Source organism: Triticum dicoccoides, chromosome 3B (assembly GCF_002162155.2).
Source record: "Triticum dicoccoides isolate Atlit2015 ecotype Zavitan chromosome 3B, WEW_v2.0, whole genome shotgun sequence".
NCBI classification, from domain to species: Eukaryota; Viridiplantae; Streptophyta; class Magnoliopsida; order Poales; family Poaceae; genus Triticum; species Triticum dicoccoides.
In genome coordinates, this window is record NC_041385.1 from 829,651,871 (window position 1) to 829,672,816 (window position 20,946).

Here is a 20,946-nt window from a genome sequence, read left to right on the forward strand (position 1 = left end):
GGGATTCAAACCTCGCAATATCCCAAATAAACGGAGACTTTGACGCCAAAGATCCAAAAATGGCAGCATATCGCAACGCTGTCCTAAAAATGTCAGCCCAGTTTGAAGGACTTGAATTCCATCACGTAGCCCGGGATAATAACCAAGCAGCCGACGTACTGGCACGCATCAGCGCAAAACGCGACGCTGTCCCTCCTAACATCTTCTTGGAACGGCTCTCCAAGCCATCCATACTATGGGAAGAGGAGTCCGGAAATAAAAAACTGGAACAAGCCGCACCAAGCGGCGATTCAGCCGATGACATAACACCTTCAGCCCACGACATAATGGCAGTAACTGCCCCGTGGACAGAACCATTCCTCGCCTACTTGCTTCGGCAGGAACTCCCCGAAGACCATAATGAGGCCCGCTGCATAGTCCGGCGATCTAAAGCCTACAAGGTCCATGAGGGAGAACTCTATAAGAAAAGCACAACCGGAGTCCTTTAAAGGTGTATCTCCGAAGAGGAAGGGCGAGACCTTCTGGCTGAAATTCACGACGGACTAGGCGGACACCACGCCGCAGCCCGGGCCCTTGTAGGAAAGGCATTCCGTACAGGATTTTATTGGCCGACGGCCTGGGCACATGCTCAGGACTTAGTCCAAAGATGCGTCGGTTGTCAGCTTTTTGCTAATCAGAGCCATATGCCACCCACCGCCCTCAAAACTATACCCATTACCTGGCCGTTCACGGTCTGGGGGCTTGACATGGTTGGACCACTTAAAGGGGGAACCCACAAGCAAAGATACCTATTGTTCATGGTGGATAAATTCACCAAATGGATAGAGGCCAAGCCAGTTAAAACGGCAGAGTCCGGACCAGCGATAGACTTCATATCCGGGGTAGTACACCGTTACGGTGTCCCCCACAGCATCATCACCGATAACAGCACGAACTTCACGGCCGACAAGGTTAAATCATGGTGCAAAAATATGGGCATCAAGCTCGATTACGCTTCAGTCTATCACCCTCAAACTAACGGTCAAGTGGAACGAGCAAATGGTCTAATAATGAGCGGCATCAAACCCCAGACTAGTGCGGTCCCTTACGAAATCTGACACGCACTGGGTAGAGGAGCTCGACTCCGTACTCTGGGGGCTGCGGACAACGCCTAACTGTACTACCGGATTCACACCATTTTTTATGGTATACGGCGCAGAAGAAGTTTTGCCCTGCGACATCATTCATGACTCACCTCGAGTGTGCATGTACGAAGAAAGAGAAGCCGAGTTGGATCGGCAGGACAGCTTGGACGCATTGGAGGAAGAACGCGACGTCGCCAAGGCTCGTTCCGCATTTTATCAGCAACAGGCTCGAAGATACCAAAGCAGAGAAGTACGGGCCAAGACTTACAACGTTGGCGAACTAGTTCTACGCCCGCCGAACAAGAAAAAGGACAAGCTCAAGCCCAAATGGGAAGGCCCCTTCATCATCGATCAAGTCCTGACCGGCGGAGCGTACCGTCTAAGAAATGCATCGGATAACCGACTCGAGCCGAACCCATGGAACGCAGCCCGCCTCCAAAGATTCTATGCCTAGCGCCGGACTAAGAATTCGTCCCTTTCCCCTCGTCCAAATTTTTTTTACTTCAGCTGCCTTTTGTTTATCTTTTTCTTCTCAACCCTATTCATCAAAGCCTTAAAGGGCCTACTTGCGCAACGTTCGCGCGCAATTGATGTGCTATCCGCACTCATTATACCTGGGGGCTTCTTTACCAGAAGATTAATTATAAGGGCTGCATGCCTAGCACATGTGTCAAGCCTCCACATGTACCTTTTATTCACCATTATATGCATCGATATGACTTAAGTTCTGGCCAAGCTGGGTTGCCTGGCTCCTGTGCTTACCCCTACGTTCCCGATTGTTCGGCTAGGAGGTAAAGGGAGCACCTCTGCGATTGTTACTGCCGGGTCAGCCGGATGTGTACCTCAGACTGGGTGAAGCCGAAAGCTAGCGTTCTTAAGGGAATATTCGGTCGGTGACTTAAAAGATGATTTTTTATCCACTTATTTATCTGCCCCCAGATGTTTTTCTGCTTTTTTCGTAGTCCGGACATGCACTTTAGGGCATGCCACCCCCATAGGAAAGGAACCCTTAACGAACTATTCTCCCTGGAAGATGTTTCTTACTACCCATGTAATATAACATAACTAGTTGGGCACTTGTCTGATAAAGCACTAATGACCCCTACGCCTGGTCTCCATGCATACCCCGGTTGTTTCATAACCGAGAAGGTATTCGGACACACTCCGGACTCTAGGGTCCCGAGGTCGAAGCGAAAAGGTCGGCAAAGACAAACGATCTACAATCCGGCTAGAAGGCATTTTATATGTCATTTTATAATACATTGTGAAATCGACTGATTGTATTCTTCCTCAATCCCGTCTAATAGGTTGTCTAATTTACAGTCCTGTTGGGAAAATTTAGCGGCCAGCTCTACTTGGCCGTATACTAAACTCACAGGGATCTCCTTCCCATCGGGCCCCACAGGTCCGACTTCGGCCATGTGGTTGGGATCCGCCTTCTTGTACCGCATCTTTACCATGGCCTAGGCCTCCCTGGCACCTTGGCGGCAGGCCGAAATCTTCCATAAATGGAAGCGCTGCCGCACTCCCTGAAGCTTCTCCACAAGCTCCCCAAGACCCTCGGGTAAGGAGAAGGCTGGCCATAAAGCCTGGATGACGCCGCTCATTGCCTGCCGAACTCGTTCGATCAGTTGCAACAATTCGGGAAGTTGATCACCCGTTGATACGGGCATCTCCTCCGCAGGGCGACCTGTGAGCATACCTGCAGACATATTATGTCAAATTGACTTCCTCGCCGAACTCTTCTTTTCAAAGGAGTTCGCTCAAGCGCTTACTATAGATGCCACGACGAAGCCGCTGATTCTCCTTAACGGAGCCCGACAGCTCGGCCCGAACGCCTTTCGGCTCTTCTCCAAGCTGGGCATGGGCATCCTGGAGCTTGTTCCTTTCATGCTGCACCTTATGCAGCACCCTCTCGCCGGCCTTTAGTTGGCGCAGAAGTTCTTGCCTGTCCGGATCTTTTCCGGCAGCACCTGCAACGTCATTTTTTTAGACTTGCACAAAGGCCAAACGCTACTTATCTTTCTAAAATAATGCATTACCAGGAGAGGTCCCTGTGTTTCCTCCTGCGCCAGAGAGTGCGGCCCTAAGTTGGGCCTTGCACTCTTGCAGCTCCTGAGACAGTTGGGTATTCTTCTCAGTAAGATCCTACGTTTCATGTGATCCTTAAATCAGTTAATATAACTACTTTAAGTCTCGGGGGCTACTGGCATATACAACTATTAAATTCTCTTACCCGTATGTCTTTTACATACTGCTCCGTGGCTCTGGTAAAACCATCTTGAGCAGCACGAAGGTGTGCGTCCCCCGCGTTAAAGGCATTCAATGCCTCGGGGGAGAAGCACGCGTCACGAAATACTGTCGGCGGCGCCTGTGATTCAGGGCACTCTCCACCTCATACTTGGTGGCGGACAGTCTCTCGGCATCCTCCGTCGGAGGAACGTCCGGCTCGCGCCTTGCGCTCGCCTCCCCCTCCAGATCAGGTGCTGGAGCCTGGCTGGTAGAGGTTGGATTGGCAACCTCCACGCCCGTAGTCCGGCGGACGCTTTTTTCCCTACAAAAGTCATGAGCACTCAAACGCTTCCTAGGAACGTTGCTCTAAATAATGAATTGTGAGCTACACCTTTGCGGCGACGTTTCAGTCCGCGCCGCGCTCCTCTTCCGCCTACTGGTCCGGAATGGCCTTTGTTGGCCAGCCACCGCGGGCTCGGCTTCTCGCCCTAGGGGCGCCTCCTGCACAGCGCCATCGTATACGGTGGTCAGAAATAAGCAAGGAAGGAATGACGGTGTCAGGACTTCGGTCGCAATCACCTGGGAAGCCGGATATAGTCCGGGATAGTTGGCCGTGATGGCGACTAAAGCATTGTCCATGCTGAGCTGGTGGAACACCCCGTCGATTAGCTCCACCATTATGTCCGGATCCTCTTCGGAGGACGGATCCCGGGATCTCTCTGGATCCTCGGGTTGCGGAGCTGGACTTAGCATGTCCTCCACGATCCGGCGCAGCTCCTGCGTCGAAAGAAGAACACAATATAAGAAACTTAAGTTTCAAAAAGCATGGGTCAGGCACGCAGAGTGTTCGCTTACCCAAGGCCAGGGATTATTCATGGAGAACCCATTTAACGGGTTCGTCCGAAGGAAATCCTCCTTCTCCCCCTTATACAGGCCGAACAGGATCGTCACCAGATCTTCGACCGAATCCGGCCCTTTGCGGCCATGACGGGTGGCATCGTCCTCCCCGTTGAAATCCCACATGGGGTGGCCCCTGTATTGTAGTGGCTGCACCCCCCGCATAATGCATGTCGCCATGACTCCAATCATGGTCAACCCGGCATGGGCCAGTAACCTTATTCGGCCCATCAAATAATGGACGCTCTTGTCTTCCTCCAGTTGGGGGCTTCGCGGACGCCAACTAAGGCGTTTCTTCAGAGGAGCATTGCTGAACTCCAGGAGGCCGATCCGAACAGGGTCCGGCAGCGGAGCGTCTTCTATATAAAACCATTCCGAAGGCCAGTCTTCGGACGCCTTCTTAGGGGTTCCGGATGGATATCCGGTCCTGGCAATGCGCCATATTTCGGCGCCGCCCACTTGATATATGGACCCCTCGTGAGAACGGGGTACAAGGCAGAACAACCTCTTCCACGGCGCGAAATGGGGCTCGACGCCCAGGAATAGCTCGCAAAGAGCTACGTAACCCGCAATATGCAGGATTGAGGCGGGCATGAGGTGATGAAGCTGGAGTCCGTAGAACTCCAGGAGCCCACGGAGGAATGGATGTACAGGAAATCCGAGCCCCCTTATCAGATAGGGGACGAAGCATACCCGCTCCCCTTTGTTGGGACTTGGGGTAACCTCCGCTTGCTTCCCACCTTTGTAGGTGGCCAGCCCGGCTCGAACCGGAACCATAAAGGCCGGAGGGAGATATCCCCCCGCTTGGAGCTTCACCAGCTCGTTGTGCGGAATAGAGCATCTCCTCCAATCTCCTGGCAAAGGGCTGGGAGCGCAAGAAGAGGAGCCGCGTTGACAGTCCATGATGGAATGGATTCTTGGTTGAAAGCGCTCCGATGAGTATTTGCGGGAGGAAGATGGTGATTTGGATCTGGATTCTTGCCTCCCTTATAGGCAGATTATTCGCACAACTAGGGGGTAAAACATAAAAGACACCCTGGCTTTTCACATTCGCCCGACGCGTGGAAGAAGGCCGTTATTGGGCATGGAAGCCAAGACGCGCAACATTGATGAGGAAGCCGGACACTGTTCGGCAGGTACGTAGAACTTGAAGGAGAACCCGCCTTGCAACACCGAAGATTACACACATGCTGGACTTATCGTCATTGAAGCCTGGTTCGGGGGCTACTGAGGGAGTCCCGGATTAGGGGGTGTCCGGATAGCCGGACTACCATCATCGGCCGAACTATCATCGGCCCGACTATCATCATCGACCGGACTCCAAGACTATGAAGATACAAGATTGAAGACTTCGTCCCGTGTCCGGATGGGACTTTCCTTGGCATGGAAGGCAAGCTTGGTGATACGGATACGTAGATCTCCTACCATTGTAACCGACTCTATGTAACCCTAGCCCTCTCCGGTGTCTATATAAACCGGATGGCTCTAGTCCGTAAACAACAACAACAACCATTACAATCATACCATAGGCTAGCTTCTAGGGTTTAGCCTCCTTGATCTCGTGGTAGATCCACTCTTGTAAACATCCACAATATCAATATCAATCAAGCAGGACGTAGGGTTTTACCTCCATCAAGAGGGCCCGAACCTGGGTAAAACAAAGTGTCCCTTGTCTCCTGTTACCATCCGCCTAGACGCACAGTTCGGGACCCCCTACCCGAGATCCGCCGGTTTTGACACCGACACCACCCTTGGGCTTGGCCTATAAATAGGGGTGGAGGGTGCTGCCTAAAGAGACATCCCTTGCTCTCATACACATGCCATGCATTATCTGGCTTCTTCTCTCCCTCCCATGAAAAGAGTTTCATAGAGCCGAAAGGTTGTCTGGGTTCCGGCAGGAACTAGTTCTGGACGGTGAAGCCCTGCCGGATAGATGACACCGTATGTGTGCAACTTTGTAGAGAGATCGTAGTTTTGGTCTTAGTTCGAGAGTGCCTCCCAAAGGGCTGTCCGTGTGACTATCCGGGTTTCGAAGGTCCTCCCGAAGGGCTGTCCGGGTGACCGTTCGAGTTTCAAAGGTCCTCCCAAAGGGCTATGCGAGTGACCGTTCGAGTTTCGAAGGTCCTCCCGAAGGGCTATCTGCGACACCGTCCGGGTGGGCTGTTTGACTGCCTCCCGGAGGGCTGTCTGAGTAGCTGATGAGGGTATACATGCTCGCGGTTGGGAGGTTGTAAATCCTAGCTGCAGGGATCTGCACCGCCGATCGTCATTGACTCTACTTCCCGCTGCGCTACGAGTCGGTAATGAAAAAGATCAAACCATGAATGCAGTCTCCATAGTGGTCCTGGGCTGGTGCGTAGGTTGGAAATTTTTTGTTTTCTGCTGCGTTCCACTACAGAGATATGGCTGAGGAGAGCTCTCAAGCACTCGGTGCTAGGACTTGCCTCCCTCCAACGCACCATAGATAGACAATGCTCTCGGTTGAGGTGGATTCGCGAGGGGGATGCCAATACTAAACTTTTTCAAGCGGTGGCTAATGGAAGGAGGTCCAAAAACTTCATCCCGCATATTAGACACAACGGGGAGTTGATATCCCAGCAAGATAAAAAGAAGGAGATCTTTTCTGAGGCTTATGAGAAGCTTCTGGGTCACGCCATCGCTCGGGATCGATGTCGACTTGGATTTCCTTGACATGACCGTTCATGATCTATCGGAGCTCGATGCGATTTTTACCAAGGAGGAGGTGTGGGAAACTGTCAAAGAGCTGCACCCGCAGCGGGCTCCAGGACCGGATGGTTTCAGCGCGGCCTTCTATCAGAAAGCTTGGCCTACGATAAAGAACGATGTGATGGCAGTGCTTCTTAAGCTATACGTGGGAGATGGGCGAGGTTTCGGCAAGCTTAATCGTGCCCACATCGTGTTGATCCCAAAGAAGCCGGACATGGAGGTTGTGGGAGACTATCGTCCTATCAGTCTGCCTCATGGTGTTGCTAAGCTCCTTGCGAACAGATCCCAAAGAAGAATGAAGGAAATTGTCACGACAAATCAGTCTGCCTTCATATGTGGCAGACACTTGCATGACAATTTTCTCCTGGTTAGGCAGGTGGCCAGAAAGATCCACGCCCGCAAGGAGATCAGTGTGTTTCTCAAGCTCGATATTTCAAGGGCTTTTGACTCGCTTAACTGGTCGTTTCTGTTTGAGGTGATGAGGAAAAAAGGGTTCGGTCATAAGTGGTGCACTTGGATTTCGATCCTGCTCAGGACCGCTAACACTAGGGTGATTGTTAATGGGGTTCCTGGTAGAAGCTTCATCCATGCCAAGGGACTCAGACAGCGCGACCCGGTCTCGCCGTTACTATTTGTGATCGCCATGGACGTGCTATCTAGAATTATGATCAAGGCTGAGAGTCTGGGAGTTGTCAGCAGTTTTACAGGCATCACGACACACCAATCAGTCTCGATTTACGCGGATGATGTTGCCTTGTTCGTCAAACCTCGGGCGCCGGATCTCACCTTCGTCCGAGCTATGTTACATGCCTTTGGGGTGGCCTCGGGCTTGAGGGTCAATTACCAGAAGTCTCTCGCGATTATGATCCATGGAGACAACTCCAATCGGGAGCGGGTCGAGTCCATCTTGAATTGTCAGCTGGGCAATTTTCCTTGCAAGTATCTTGGCCTCCAATTGGCTATTAGGCAGCTCACGAGGGCCGAGTGGCAGCCCATGATTGATCATGCTAAAAAATGTGCTCCGACTTGGCAGAGAGAGCTGCTGCACCACCCAGGACGCCTTGTGTTGGTCAAGTCCGTGATCGCGGCCAAGCCCATCCACCACTTCATGGTCTCGGAGGCCCCTAACTAGGTGTTCGAAGAGATTGAAAAGTGGATGCGCTCCTTTTTTTGGGCGGGCAAAGATAAAGTGAACGGTGGTCAATGTTTGGTGGCTTGGACCGCGGTTTGTAAGCCCACTTGGCTTGGTGGTCTGGGATCAACCTCCAGATGCAAGGATTGGCTTTGAGAGTGAGGTGGGAATGGTTGAGATGGACAGATCCTGAAAGACCTTGGCAAGGTCTACCCATGATCGTGGACAAGGAGGCTCGAGAAGTCTTTGATAGCCTAGTGCACATTGAGGGGGGAAGAGGTAGCAAAGTTTTGTTCTGGAGAGATCGATGGATCCACGGCTTTGCGGCTAAAGACATTGCACCAAGCATCCATGCTTTGGTGGACACTAGAACTATCAATCGCCGCACGGTGGAGGAGGGTTTGGAAAACGCGAGATGGCTGCTTGACATTGTTGGGGATGTAAACTTTGGTGCCCATATGCAACTCTTGCACCTTAATCTCGCGATCAGCACGGTCACTCGCAATCCCTCCGACGATGACTCCTTCTCCTGGCCGGCGGACCCGTCGGGCAGACACACTGCCAGATCCACCTACTTCAGGCTCTGCATGGGTGGCGAGAGGGCTCCTTTTGGCTCTTGCATTTGGAAGAGCTGGGCTTTACTCAAATGCAAAATCTTCGTGTGGTTGGCAGTACAACATCGGATCTGGACGTCTGACAGAAGGACTAGGCATGGCCTTCAGGACTCTCCTTCCGCTTGCTACACGTGTCTTCAAGAGGAGGATAACGCGGAACATATCCTTGTCCAATGTGTCTACGCTAGAGAGGTTTGGCACTACATCTTCGAGGCTTTGAGGATGCAAGGCACCATCCCGAAGCCGAGCGATTGTCTGTTCGACTGGTGGTTGGCTAGGAGAGCACTTTTTACGAAGGGCGCCAAGCGTGGCTTCGACACGGTCGTTATTGCAACCACCTGGGCTCTTTGGAAGCAACGCAACGCTCGAGTGTTCCATCGGACTTAGCAGCAGAAGACGGCGTCGGATCTGGCCCTTGCCATCCTATGGGAGATCACAGAGTGGAGGTTGGCGGGTTTGGGAGGTAGAGGTTTTGCTATGTTTTGTGAGAGTGTAGGAATAGGGTAATTTGTAGGGTGCGGTAGGGTGTGTGTCCTCGATGGAAGTCCGCTTCCATCTTAAATCCTTTGTACTTGGCTCTCTCCTTTCTTCTATAAAAGTAAGGTACGCCTTTGGCGTACTTTCAAAAAAAAGTCAGCATCTAACTGCCAATATAAACCACTATATGCATACAACACCGATGTTCAATAGTTCATGCATGCTTGTTGGTGGCTCTCGGAAATAAAGATAGTTTTCTAGTGATTGTAAGTGTTCGGAAATAAAGGTACTCCATCCGTTCCGATTTACTCGTGATGGGTTTAGTTTAAATTTGAACTAAAACCACGATGAGTAAATCTTTTTTTTGCGGGAAACCACGACGAGTAAATCTAAACGGAGGGAGTAGTTTATAGGGTTTTTTCTTTTGAAATGAAGGCAAAAGAATAGTTTCTAGTAATTCATGCCTTGCTACCATGGTTAGTTTTTCACTAGTGGAGAAATGCTTACAATTGGTTCATGCTTGTTGGTGGCTCTCGGAAATAAACATAGTTTCTAGTGATTGTAAGTGTTTATAGGGTTTTTTTTTCTTTTGAAATGAGGGCAAAAGAATAGTATCTAGTAATTGATGCCGCGCCACTTTTTAATTCACGCCACTGGTATTTTTCTTTAATAAATACCAATGCCATGGGCATATTTCGCACGCCACAAATATTACCTTACTGATAGTGTGTTGCCTAAAATTCACGCCACTAATGATCGAATCAACCTGCCGCAGGCATGTCGGCTAAAAAAACAGATCAATCACTGGTGGCGTGCGATTGGAAGTGGCGTGTCACCTAACAATATAATGTAGTAAGTTCCACGTAGAAAAGGGGGAGCAACTAATTAACGGGCGCTCCTTCAGGAGCCGCCCAACGATCAGCGCTACTTGGCGCGCTCTCAGCTATTCGCCACGTGTCGCGCTCTGGGCGCATCCTCCGGATTTTTTTTCCGCACACGTTTTCGGATTTATAAACGGTTTTTTCCGGGTTTTTTGACGTTTTGGTTTTCCACCGATCTTTCCTAGCTTTTCAACCAAAAAAAATCGAAAAAAATAATTTTTTGCGCAAAAAAAGCATTTTTTTCGCGAGAGTCACGATTTTGTTTTCGCGAGAGGCACGGTTGTGCTTTCGCGAGAGGCACGGCCGTGCCTCTTGAAAACAAAAACAACGTATTTTCTGTTTTTTTTTCTTTCGCGAGAGGCACGGTTTTGCTTCCGCGAGAGGCACGGTTGTGCTTTCGCGAGATTCACGGTCGTGCCTCCTCGGAAACGAAAAAAAACATGTTTTCTGTTTTTTTTCTTTCGTGAGAGGCACGGTTTTGCTTCCGTGAGAGGCACGGTTGTGCTTTCGAAAGAGGCACGGGCGTGCCTCTTTTGAAAAGGGAAAAAACATGTTTTCTATTTTTTTCGCAAGAGGCACGGTTTTGCTTCCGCGAGAGGCACGGTTGTGCTTTTGCGAGAGGCACGGTTGTGCTTTTGCGAGAGGCACGGGCGTGCCTCTTTTGAAAAGGGAAAAAAACGTGTTTTCTGTTTTTTTTTCTTTCACGAGAGGCACAATTTTGCTTCCACGAAAGACACGGTTGTGATTTCGTCAGAGGCACGGGTGTGCCTCTTTCGGAAAGGAAAAAAACCCGTGTTCCTTGTTCGGTTTTTTCGTCGGTTTTTTTCATCTGGTTTTTTCGTGAAAAAAAAGTTCGTCAAAACCTATCAACATGGGATCTAATTTTTAAGATCTCGACGCAAGGAATCCAACGGCGAAAGCGGTTCGGGATTTGAACGCACAGTTTAAGAGATAAAACGATTTAAATAAACGGATCTACGAAAAAAGGAAAAACACCCAGATTACGACAGGTGACGCACATGCAGCGCGTCACTTGTCGCAACTTGGGAAAGTTGGAGTGATCTCCGCAAAAAATACTCATTAATTAGTGCTTTCGTAGAAAAGGTCTGAAGTATAAGGTAGAGCAGAGCATGGGCAGCCCACTCCGCTAGGCCAGGCCCAAAAGCCCGACATCCAGACCAGACTGGAAATGTACTTTTCCGCTCAAAGCCTAGCCCAGAAGCCCAAAAAGCCAGCATCGCATATTTTAAAAATAGGTATAATCTAGTATTTTATGCCCCAAAATAGTCATTTTAATTAGGGAATGCCGATGTTCATGTGTCTTTGGCTGCTTTGCTCTGTTATACGAAAATTAAAGACAAAGCCAAAACTGCCACAGAGGGAGAATCTTGTGTTAACGTGGGACTACGTGGTACAATATGTGGTCTACGTATGCTGCAACCACACATGCATGTCAACGGTTAGAGCATCTTCCACAGGTGGCCAAAAAAATCTCCGCGCGCTTAAAATTGGTTTTTTTTGCCGAACAGCTCCAACAGATGGTGTAAAATATTGCATGCGCTAAAAAGTTTTAGGCACGCGCTAAAAAACGCTATCATGCGCAGCATATTTTGGGCTCCGGATTACGCGCGCTTAACAATTTGCTCTGTGTACTTTTTTTGCGCGCGTTTTCGGGCGTCCGCTAAAATAATGTTGGTCCCGGCGCAATAAAAATGCTACATCAATAAAAGTTTACAGAGGAAGTACCTTTTTTTTTGCATGGTAATACGTGTCCCATTCATATCATAAAGATTAAAGTACAAGTCACGTAAGGACCGACATGACAAAACTGAAAAGATAGCAGAACATCTCTGAGCCTAATACCAATGCCCATCACCTGCCTCCGGCACCACGACAGCAGCCACCGAAGAAAAGAATGATGGATCACCTCCTCACCCGAGCTCGACGCGGCTCCATCGCTGATATGCAGCTTTGCGGACCTCCAAGGTGGCTCACCAAAAGTGAAACCCTTACCGTTGAACGAATCAGACCGGGACAACACCCCGGACACGCCATCAAACTCTAGATTTGGCACCCCACCGCGACTAAGACGCCATAGAAGAAAACCATACCTGCCATCCACGAACCACAAACCCAGCACATGTTTCGTCTTGCAGATGTCGTCGATGCAGACCACAATCTGCATTCGCTCCTGGACTACCTCCCAAGCATTGCGCCGACGTTGGAGCAAACGCCGTTGCAACGTGGAGCCCGAGGACACAGGTCCACCACGAGGATGCCGCCGCCACCACGTTTCGTCTTTCAGATGTCGTCGATGCAGACCACAATCTGCATTCGTTCCTGGACTACCTCCCAAGCTCCGCGCTGACGCTGGAGCAAACGCGCCCGAGGACACAGGTCCACCACGAGGATGCCACCGCCATCACGCCATCCTTACTTGAACAGACTGGTTTCCAAAACCATCCCCAACCAAAGGACCGATGGCCTTGTCAAAGAAGGATCCGAAGAATCTTTATTTAGCGTAGTCATCGTCGCCGCCGAAGCAAAGACGATGAACAGCCTAAAAACCTAGACTACGAGGGAGTACCTGACAAATAATATTTGGCTTAGATTCAAATAATGGGCAGTATTTTTAATGTAGTGTCTGCTGGTGTGCACTGACGGAGCTACAACAAGGTTGGATGGGCAATGGTTCGCCCAGTCTAGAGAAAAGACAGTGGGGGTGATGAGATTAGAGCATCTCCAACAGCCGCGCTATGCGCCGCACGCAAAAAACCTATTTGCCGCGCGCGCTTCGGCTGGTTTAGCGCGGCCACCAGCGCTAGCTCCAGCGGCCGCGCTATAATGCAGCGCGCGCGCGCCGCTCCAGCAGCGCGCAAAAATACAGCGCACGCGCGCCGATCCAGCCGCGCGCAAAAATACAGCGCGCGCGACTCACCGGGCATGGCATTTTAGCCACAAAATGAGTTTGAAACAATCATCAAAATGCAATGAACATGTGAAATTTGTGACAAACAAGTTGACGAAAATAAAAGTTCATGCCCACAAGTTCATCCAACCAAGTTCAAAATGCAAACTAAAGTTGAAGACATAAATGAAAGACACATCAAACATCTTCCTCGTCTTCGTCCTCATCTTCCGAAGACGATTCTTCCGCCACCGCCACCCATGCCGCCAAGGCCACCGCCACCCATGGCGCGGATCATGGCTCTTTTTTGGAACAAGACTTTTTCACGGGCAAGGTTGACATATTCCTTTTGCGCATCATTTGAACAAAGATGTGTCCAAGAAGAACAAGTGCTTCTCGCATTCCAACAACCTAGATCGCTCCTCCATGCCCACCTTCCTCTCCTCCAATGCCACTTTCCTCTCCTCGGCGGCCACCATCCTCTCCTCGGCGGCCACCATCCTCTCCTCGGCCGCGGCATCTTGGTTCCTTGCCATTTTCCTCACCTCGTTGGCTTCTTTTCTGGCCTTCACAATAGCTTCCATAGCATTTTTGAGCTCATCATCTCCTTTCCTCTTCTTCTTTTCGATTTTTTCTTTCTTGCAGCGGCTCCCCGCGCTAGGGTTTCCGGCGGCGGCGGCGGCGGCGGTGGCGGCGGGGAGGTCGCGGCTGTACAGCGGGGTGAGCGGGGTACCGGTGTGCGCGTCCATGGGTAGCAGGGCGCCGGCGCCGGCGCGCGCGGGGCGTAGGAGGAGGAGAGAAGAGAGTGCGGCGCGAGCGGTCGAGTGTGCCGCGCGCTGTAGCAGGCGCTCGAAATACACCGCGCGGGATAGTGCTTTCGACCGCGCACCCAACTCGTTATAGCGCGCACGCCGTTTTTGCGCGCCCACTGAAGCGACCTGCCGCGTAGCGCGCGCGCTAAAACGGACTAATTTACGGCGCGGTGCTAGTTTAGCACGGCTGTTGGAGATGCTCCTAGACTAGGCCAATTTGACGAAAACAGTGGGATTTTTTGTACCGCCCGCCCATATTTGGCACTGTAGTTCCTCCACTGCGGGTGTGCATCCGTGAGCTAGAAGAATGGCCCAACCAATATACTACGAACAAGGAAACGAGCGTGAAAATTAGTACTACTAACAAAACCACGTACCAGATATGCACATGAGTACATACGTACGGTGGGCACGGAGATGGCCACCGGCAACGCGTTAGCGCAGAAGAGTCGTGAACCGACGGCAGTGGAATGGCGGCGGCGGCGGTGCCATCCCGCGACGACTTCCACGCCGGGCTGGACGCCACCATCATTCTTCCGTCTTCCCCATCCAATGTGCGTGTCAATTCCGCACCGCACACCAATCGTTTGCATAAAAGCACGCTCCGTCGATCCTTCTTGCATCACAATATTCACAATCGATCAAGTCACAGCCCATGATGATGCACCGTGCTACGATCATCGCGATGATCTGCTGCCTCGTGGCCGGCGGCGGGGCGCGCGCGCAGCCGTTCGACTACCCGGCGGCGAGGCTCGCCACGACCTGGGCCAACACGGACGCCGCCCTGCCGCACCACGTCGTCTACACCGACGGCTCCGTGGCGCGCGCAGCCCTGCTGCGGCTCAACCCGGCGGGCCTCGGCCCCTCCTACGCCTTCGGCTTCTTCTGCGCCGCCAACAGCCCCCGCGGCGACGGCACCGCGGCCCCGTGCACGGAGTTCCTGCTCGGCGTCGCCGTCGTCTACTGCAACAGCGGCGCGGGCATGACGTTCGTCACGGCCGGCGTCCCGCAGGTCGTCTGGTCGGCCAACCGCGGCAGCCCCGTCAGGGAGGGCGCCACCACGGAGCTCACGCCGGAGGGCGACCTGGTTCTGAGGTCGGGCCCCGGCGGAGCGGTCTTGTGGTCCACTGGCACCAAGGGCCGCTCCGTCGCCGGGGCGCGCATCGGCAGCGACGGCAACCTGGTGCTGTTCGATGGGCGCAACGCCACGGTGTGGCAGTCGTTCGACCACCCCACGAATGCGCTCCTCGTCGGGCAGTCGCTGAAGCACGGCGCTCGGCTCACCGCCAACGTGTCGGCCGCGGACTGGCGCGATAGCAGGCTCTACCTCGCCGTCGACGACGATGGACTGAACGCCTACGTCAACGCCGCGCCGCCGCAGCGCTACTACCACCTCCGCCTCAGCGAGACCTCACCCGGCGCCTACGCAACGTACACCAATGGCAGCCTCACGGTGTCCGCCCGGCCCGGAGCGCCGCCACTGGCAGCCATCGAGCTGCCCACCTTCGGCGCCGGCACGGTGCAGTACATGCGGCTGGAGCACGACGGCCACCTCCGGATCTACGAGTGGCGCTCGGGCTGGGCGCCGGTGTACGACGTGCTGCGCCTCTTCCCGGACGGCGGCTGCGCATTTCCGACAGCGTGCGGCGCGTACGGCGTGTGCACGGACGACACGCAGTGCAGCTGCCCCGACGCGGCCAACTTCCGGCCGGTGGACTTCCGGACGCCCAACCGCGGCTGCGTCCCGACGCCGCCGCCTCCAACGTCGTGCCGCCCGTCGCGGCGGCCACGCACGCAGCACCGGCTGGTGTCGCTGCCGGGCACAACCTACTTCAACGACCACACCACGAGCATGCGGGCCGTGGAGCGAGTGAGCGAGGAGGCGTGCAAGAAGGCGTGCCTGGACGACTGCGCATGCGCGGCGGCGCAGTTCTACTACGGCCCCGACGCCGGCGACGGGTCATGCTACCTGCAGTCGGAGGTGTTCTCGATGCAGACGGTGCAGCCGGAGGTGGTGCACTACAACTCCACCATGCATATCAAGGTGCAGGCCAAGCCTGCTAGGAACTGATGACTCCTGAACACTATACGCACATAATACAGTAGCATATATATGGCATTGTCCTTGAAAAAATGACACGAATAAAGTTCTGGGACATATATATGTACAAATTCCAATATTGAAAAAATGGCATGAATTAATCATCTCTCCATTCTCTTTACATTGAGCACCTAATGACAAATGCATGGCGTCTCAGTCGATGCTATATCCATGAGATTTTACATTAAGATCCGTGCAATCTCAGTCGACTGAGCCCTAACCACACCCCATACAAAATCAACAATAAGAAAATATCTTCATTTAGCAATTAACCATGACATTTCTCCATGGCTCCTATGCATATAGAAACGGAGCTTAATAGAACTGCGCTCACATTGGAACTAAAAAACATAACCAGCCATGGAAATGAATAAAATGAAGAAAAGGTATTGATTTTTTCCATTCCTTTTTCTTTCATTTTTCTTTCTTTATTTTTCGTCACTTTTTTCTCTGTTCATTTATTGTCTTTTCTTTTCATATGCGAACATATCTTTTTGAATACGCCAACATTATTTTTCAACACATGAATATTTTCTCACTTCTAAAAATAATTTAAACATATATACAGAACATTTTTCCCAACATACACAACGGACACCTTTTTTGTGTTTGAACATTTTTTCATGTTACACAACAATTTGAATTTGGAAACACCAAGTTAAGGTAACAATGTTTTTTTTTTGACAATTAAGGTAACATGTGTTAAACCTGATCATTCCCGCACCGGGCCAAATTTTGGGCCGGCCTTGACAAGTCTGATCTGCAAATCCCAGGCCTGGTCTAGAGGCCCCTCCTTTCCATCCAAAGTTCTACCAACTTTAAAAGTTCCCTTCAAGAGCAAATAAAATGATATAAAAACAGGGGGTGGGGATCAAAATAATGAAGTTTCTAAGAAGGAATGTATAAGTGTCATTTGTATTACATTTTAAGAAGAAATAAAATGAAATAAAAATTGAAACAAATAAAAGTAATGAAGTTTTTAAAGAAAGAATGAATTAGTCGCATTCATATTACCATTCAAGATGATAATAAATAAAACACAATGGCAAAGTTTGAACATAATTTACACAGAAATTGCTCTTTTATAATATGCAGGGATAAACATGTAATAGTGGAATTTTCGTATAAAAAGCTTTCCTAAGGTAGTGGCATTGGTATTACCTTAAAGAAGAAATAAAATAAAATAAAAACTAAACATAATCAAAATAATGATGTATTGTAAGGATTAATGAATTTTTGGAATTAGTATTTCCAATTAAATAAGAAATAAAAGAAACAAATATTGAAACAAATATCGCAATTTTTTTACGCAATTTACACATAAATTGCACCTTATTGTAATATGCAATAATAAGCATATAGTAGTGAAATTTCGTAGAAAGAGAAGTTTCCAACAAGAAAAATCTGTTAGTAAAATAAAAATAGGAATAAAATAAAATATTATAAGAAAGAATGAATTAGTGGCTGTGGTATTACTCGTTAAGAATAAAAATAAGATTTTCAAAAATGATAATAATAATATTTGCATGCAATTACACTAAAATTGTGTTTTTTACAATACGCAAGAACAAGCATATAACAATGATTTCTTTTCTCAAAAAATGAAGTTTTATGAGAAAGAATAAATTGGTGAATTGGAATTACCCTTAAAGAAGAAAATGAAAAAAAAGCTAAGTAAGTTTTCTAAGGAAGAATGAATCAATGTCATTATTATTACCCTTTAAGGAGAAATAAAATTAAACAAATAATACAAGTAATGAAAAAAAATTGCACACACTTTATACAGAAATTGCTTTTTCTATAATATGCAAAAGTTAGCATGCTATCTGGATTTTCCGTAAAAAAGGTTTTCTAAGAAGGAATGAATTAATGGTATTCGTATTATGCCCTTAAAGAAAAATAAAATAGAAAATCAAAAAAAAAATTCTAAGAATGAATGAATTAGTGGCATTTTAATACCCTTCGAGAAGAAAGAAAATGAAAATAATTAAAATAAAATTAGAACAAAGTAAATTAGTGGAGCTAAGCTGTTTCCTAAGAAAGAACACATTAATGGAATTGATATTACCCTTAATGAAGAAAGAAAATGAAATAAAACTAGAAAAAATAGTTTTTTCTAAGGAAAATGAATTAGTGGCACTGGGATTACTCATTAAGAAAAAAAGGAAAAGAAATAAAAACTAAAACAAAATCAAAACAATGATTTTTTCTAAAATACAATGAAATAGTGGCGTTGGTATTACCCTTTAAGAAGAAAGGAAACGAAATAAAAATACTTGCACTCAACTTGACATTGAAATTGCACTTTTAAATATGAAAAGAATAAATGTACAATAGTGCACTTTCCACACTCTAGTGTAATTAACACACATATTGTACAATAATTGCGTGCATACATTTTCACTCATCCAAATGCAAAAAAAATACCCATATGGAAATAAACGATATAAAAAATAAAAGCAAAAGCAAAAAAGCATAGAAAAACAAACAAACAACGTATAACCGGCTTCAAGCCCAATCGAAAAATTGACTTACCCACATAGGGGCAAGTCAAAAAATCAACCTAAAAGCATCTCCAACAGGTGCGCTTCGCCTGGGCGCGGTATAATTCTTTTACGACGTCAAAATAGTCTTTTTGCGCGCAGGAGCGACGAAGAGGTTTTCCAAATGCATAAAAACCCAGCGCCCAATCCGGCGGCCCCACCTGCAGCAGCCGCGCCCACAATCCGGCGGCCCAAATCTGCAGTCCAGCAGGCCGCGCGCACACACGTGCGCTAAAGATTTTTGTGCATGCTCTATTTTACACCGTCTGCTGGAGCGCTGTTTTTTGTCTCCGGTGCATGAAAACAATGGTTTTTAGTGCGTGTGGTTTTTTTTGGGCGTCTGTTAGAGATGCTCTAAAAAAATTGACTTACCCCAAACAGGGGCAAATAAAAAATGCAGCCTAAGAAAAAATTGACTTACCCCAAATAAGAAACACAAGTAAGAAAACAACACAAATCTTGACAAAAGAACCAACGGTTAGAAAATTGACTTATTCAAATTTAAAATTTAGACGACTTACCCGTAGCTAAAGTGGATAGTTTTTTAATTGTTGATTCTGTATGTGTGCACTAGTACCAGATACGATTGTATACTGTCATAGTTTTAGAGGTGTTTTTCTTTAAACATAGGGGTTTCCTCCGCCCCAACTTTATTAAGCCAAGGCAGAAACCAACATAGTTTTAGAGGTGTTTCTAGGATTATAGACATTATTGGGTTTGGCACAAGATAAGTCACCATACATCTGTCATGAGGTGATCAATATAGAGAGAACGGACACAAGATTTATGTCATTCTTTTTATATAATGGAATTTGTACATACATGTCGCAGAACTTTATTCGTGTCATATTTTTCTAGGACATTGCCATATGCCTTGATGTATGTATGTATGTATGTATGGTGCTCAGGATTCATCAGGTCGTAGCAGACTTGAGCACGTCGTACACCGGCGCCCAGCCCGAGCGCCACTCGTAGATCCGGAGGTGGCCGTCGTGCTCCAGCCGCATGTACTGCACCGTGCCGGCGCCCACGGTGGGCAGCTGGATGGCGGCCAGCGGCGGCGCACCGGGCCGGGCGGACACCGTGAGGCTGCCGTTGGTGTACGTCGCGTAGGCGCCGGGTGCGGTCTCGCTGAGGCTGAGGTGGTAGTAGCGCTGCGGCGGCGTGGCGTTGACGTAGGCGTTCAGTCCATCGTCGTCGACGGCGAGGTAGAGCCTGCCGTCGCGCCAGTCCGCGGTCGACGCGTTGGCGGTGAGCCGCGCCCCGTGCTTCAGCGACTGCCCGACGAGGAGCGCGTTCGTGGGGTGGTCGAATGACTGCCACACCGTGGCGTTGCGCCCGTCGAATAGCACCAGGTTGCCGTCGCTGCCGATGCGCGCCCCAGCGACGGACCGGCCCTTGGTGCCGGTGGACCACAAGACCGCTCCGCCGGGGCCCGACCTGAGAACCAGGTCGCCCTCCGGCGTGAGCTCCGTGGTGGCGCCCTCCCTGACGGGGCTGCCGCGTTTGGCCGACCAGACGACCTGCGGGACGCCGGCCGTGACGAACGTCATGCCCGCGCCGCTGTTGCAGTAGACGACGGCGACGCCGAGCAGGAACTCCGTGCACGGGGCCGCGGGGCCGTTGCCGCGCGGTTGACTGGCGGTGCAGAAGAAGCCGAAGGCGTAGGAGGGGCCGAGGCCCGCCGGGTTGAGCCGCAGCAGGGCGGCCCGCGCCACGGAGCCGTCGGTGTAGACGACGTGGTGCGGCAGGGCGGCGTCCGTGTTGGCCCAGGTCGTGGAGAGCCTCGCCGCCGGGTAGTCGAACGGCTGTGCGCGCGCCCTGCCGCCGGCCACGAGGCAGCAGATCAGCGCGATGATCGTAGCACGGTGCATCATGGGTTGTGACTTGATCGACCGTGAATGTCGTGATGGGGTATGAGAGCGGAGCGCTGTGTGGATGCAACAACGATCGACGGAGGGTGCTTTTATGCATAGCGATTGGTGTGTGGTGCGGAATTGGCACGCACATTGGATGGGAACGACCGGCGGCGCGGTGGTATCCAGCCCGGCGTGGAAGTCTTCGAGGGATGGCGCCGCCGCCGCCGTCGGTTCACGACTCGTCTGCGCGTTAACGCGTTGCCGGTGGCCAGCTCCGTGCCCGCCGTACGTGGTCTGGTTCCTACTATGTACTGTACAAATTTAAAATTTTCGAGCTCGTTTCCTTGCCGGCATATCTTTCCTTATATATATATATATATATATATATATATATATATATATATATATATATATATATATATACTAATAAAGCAGCGATTGCTTCTAGTCGTCCGTCGTTAGGATTTTTGTAAAAAAGTCCCTCCGTTTTTTGAGAAATTAACCCGCAGTCCTTTAGTAAGTGAGAAAAACATTTCGTTCAGGTTGTTTTCCCAAACTCCTCCTGTAGTTTTCAATATTCAAACTGCAGTCTACCAGCACAAAAAAACACGGGCTCTCCCTCGCCTCCCGATCTCAGCC

The 20,946-nt window shown here is 50.0% G+C and overlaps 2 protein-coding genes across 2 annotated transcripts; one reads left to right on the plus strand and one right to left on the minus strand.

Annotated features, from left to right (window-relative positions):
- The first annotated feature begins 14,445 nt into the window (after window positions 1-14,445).
- LOC119282528 (epidermis-specific secreted glycoprotein EP1-like) lies at window positions 14,446-15,949 on the plus strand. Its single transcript, XM_037562729.1, has one exon. It carries the CDS (start codon window positions 14,460-14,462, stop codon window positions 15,873-15,875), a length of 1,416 nt encoding a protein of 471 aa, XP_037418626.1. The 5' UTR covers window positions 14,446-14,459; the 3' UTR covers window positions 15,876-15,949.
- A 3,296-nt stretch (window positions 15,950-19,245) lies between these two features.
- Window positions 19,246-20,368, minus strand: LOC119282529 (epidermis-specific secreted glycoprotein EP1-like). Its single transcript, XM_037562730.1, has one exon. It carries the CDS (start codon window positions 20,323-20,325, stop codon window positions 19,363-19,365), a length of 963 nt encoding a protein of 320 aa, XP_037418627.1. The 5' UTR covers window positions 20,326-20,368; the 3' UTR covers window positions 19,246-19,362.
- Window positions 20,369-20,946: the final 578 nt, after the last annotated feature.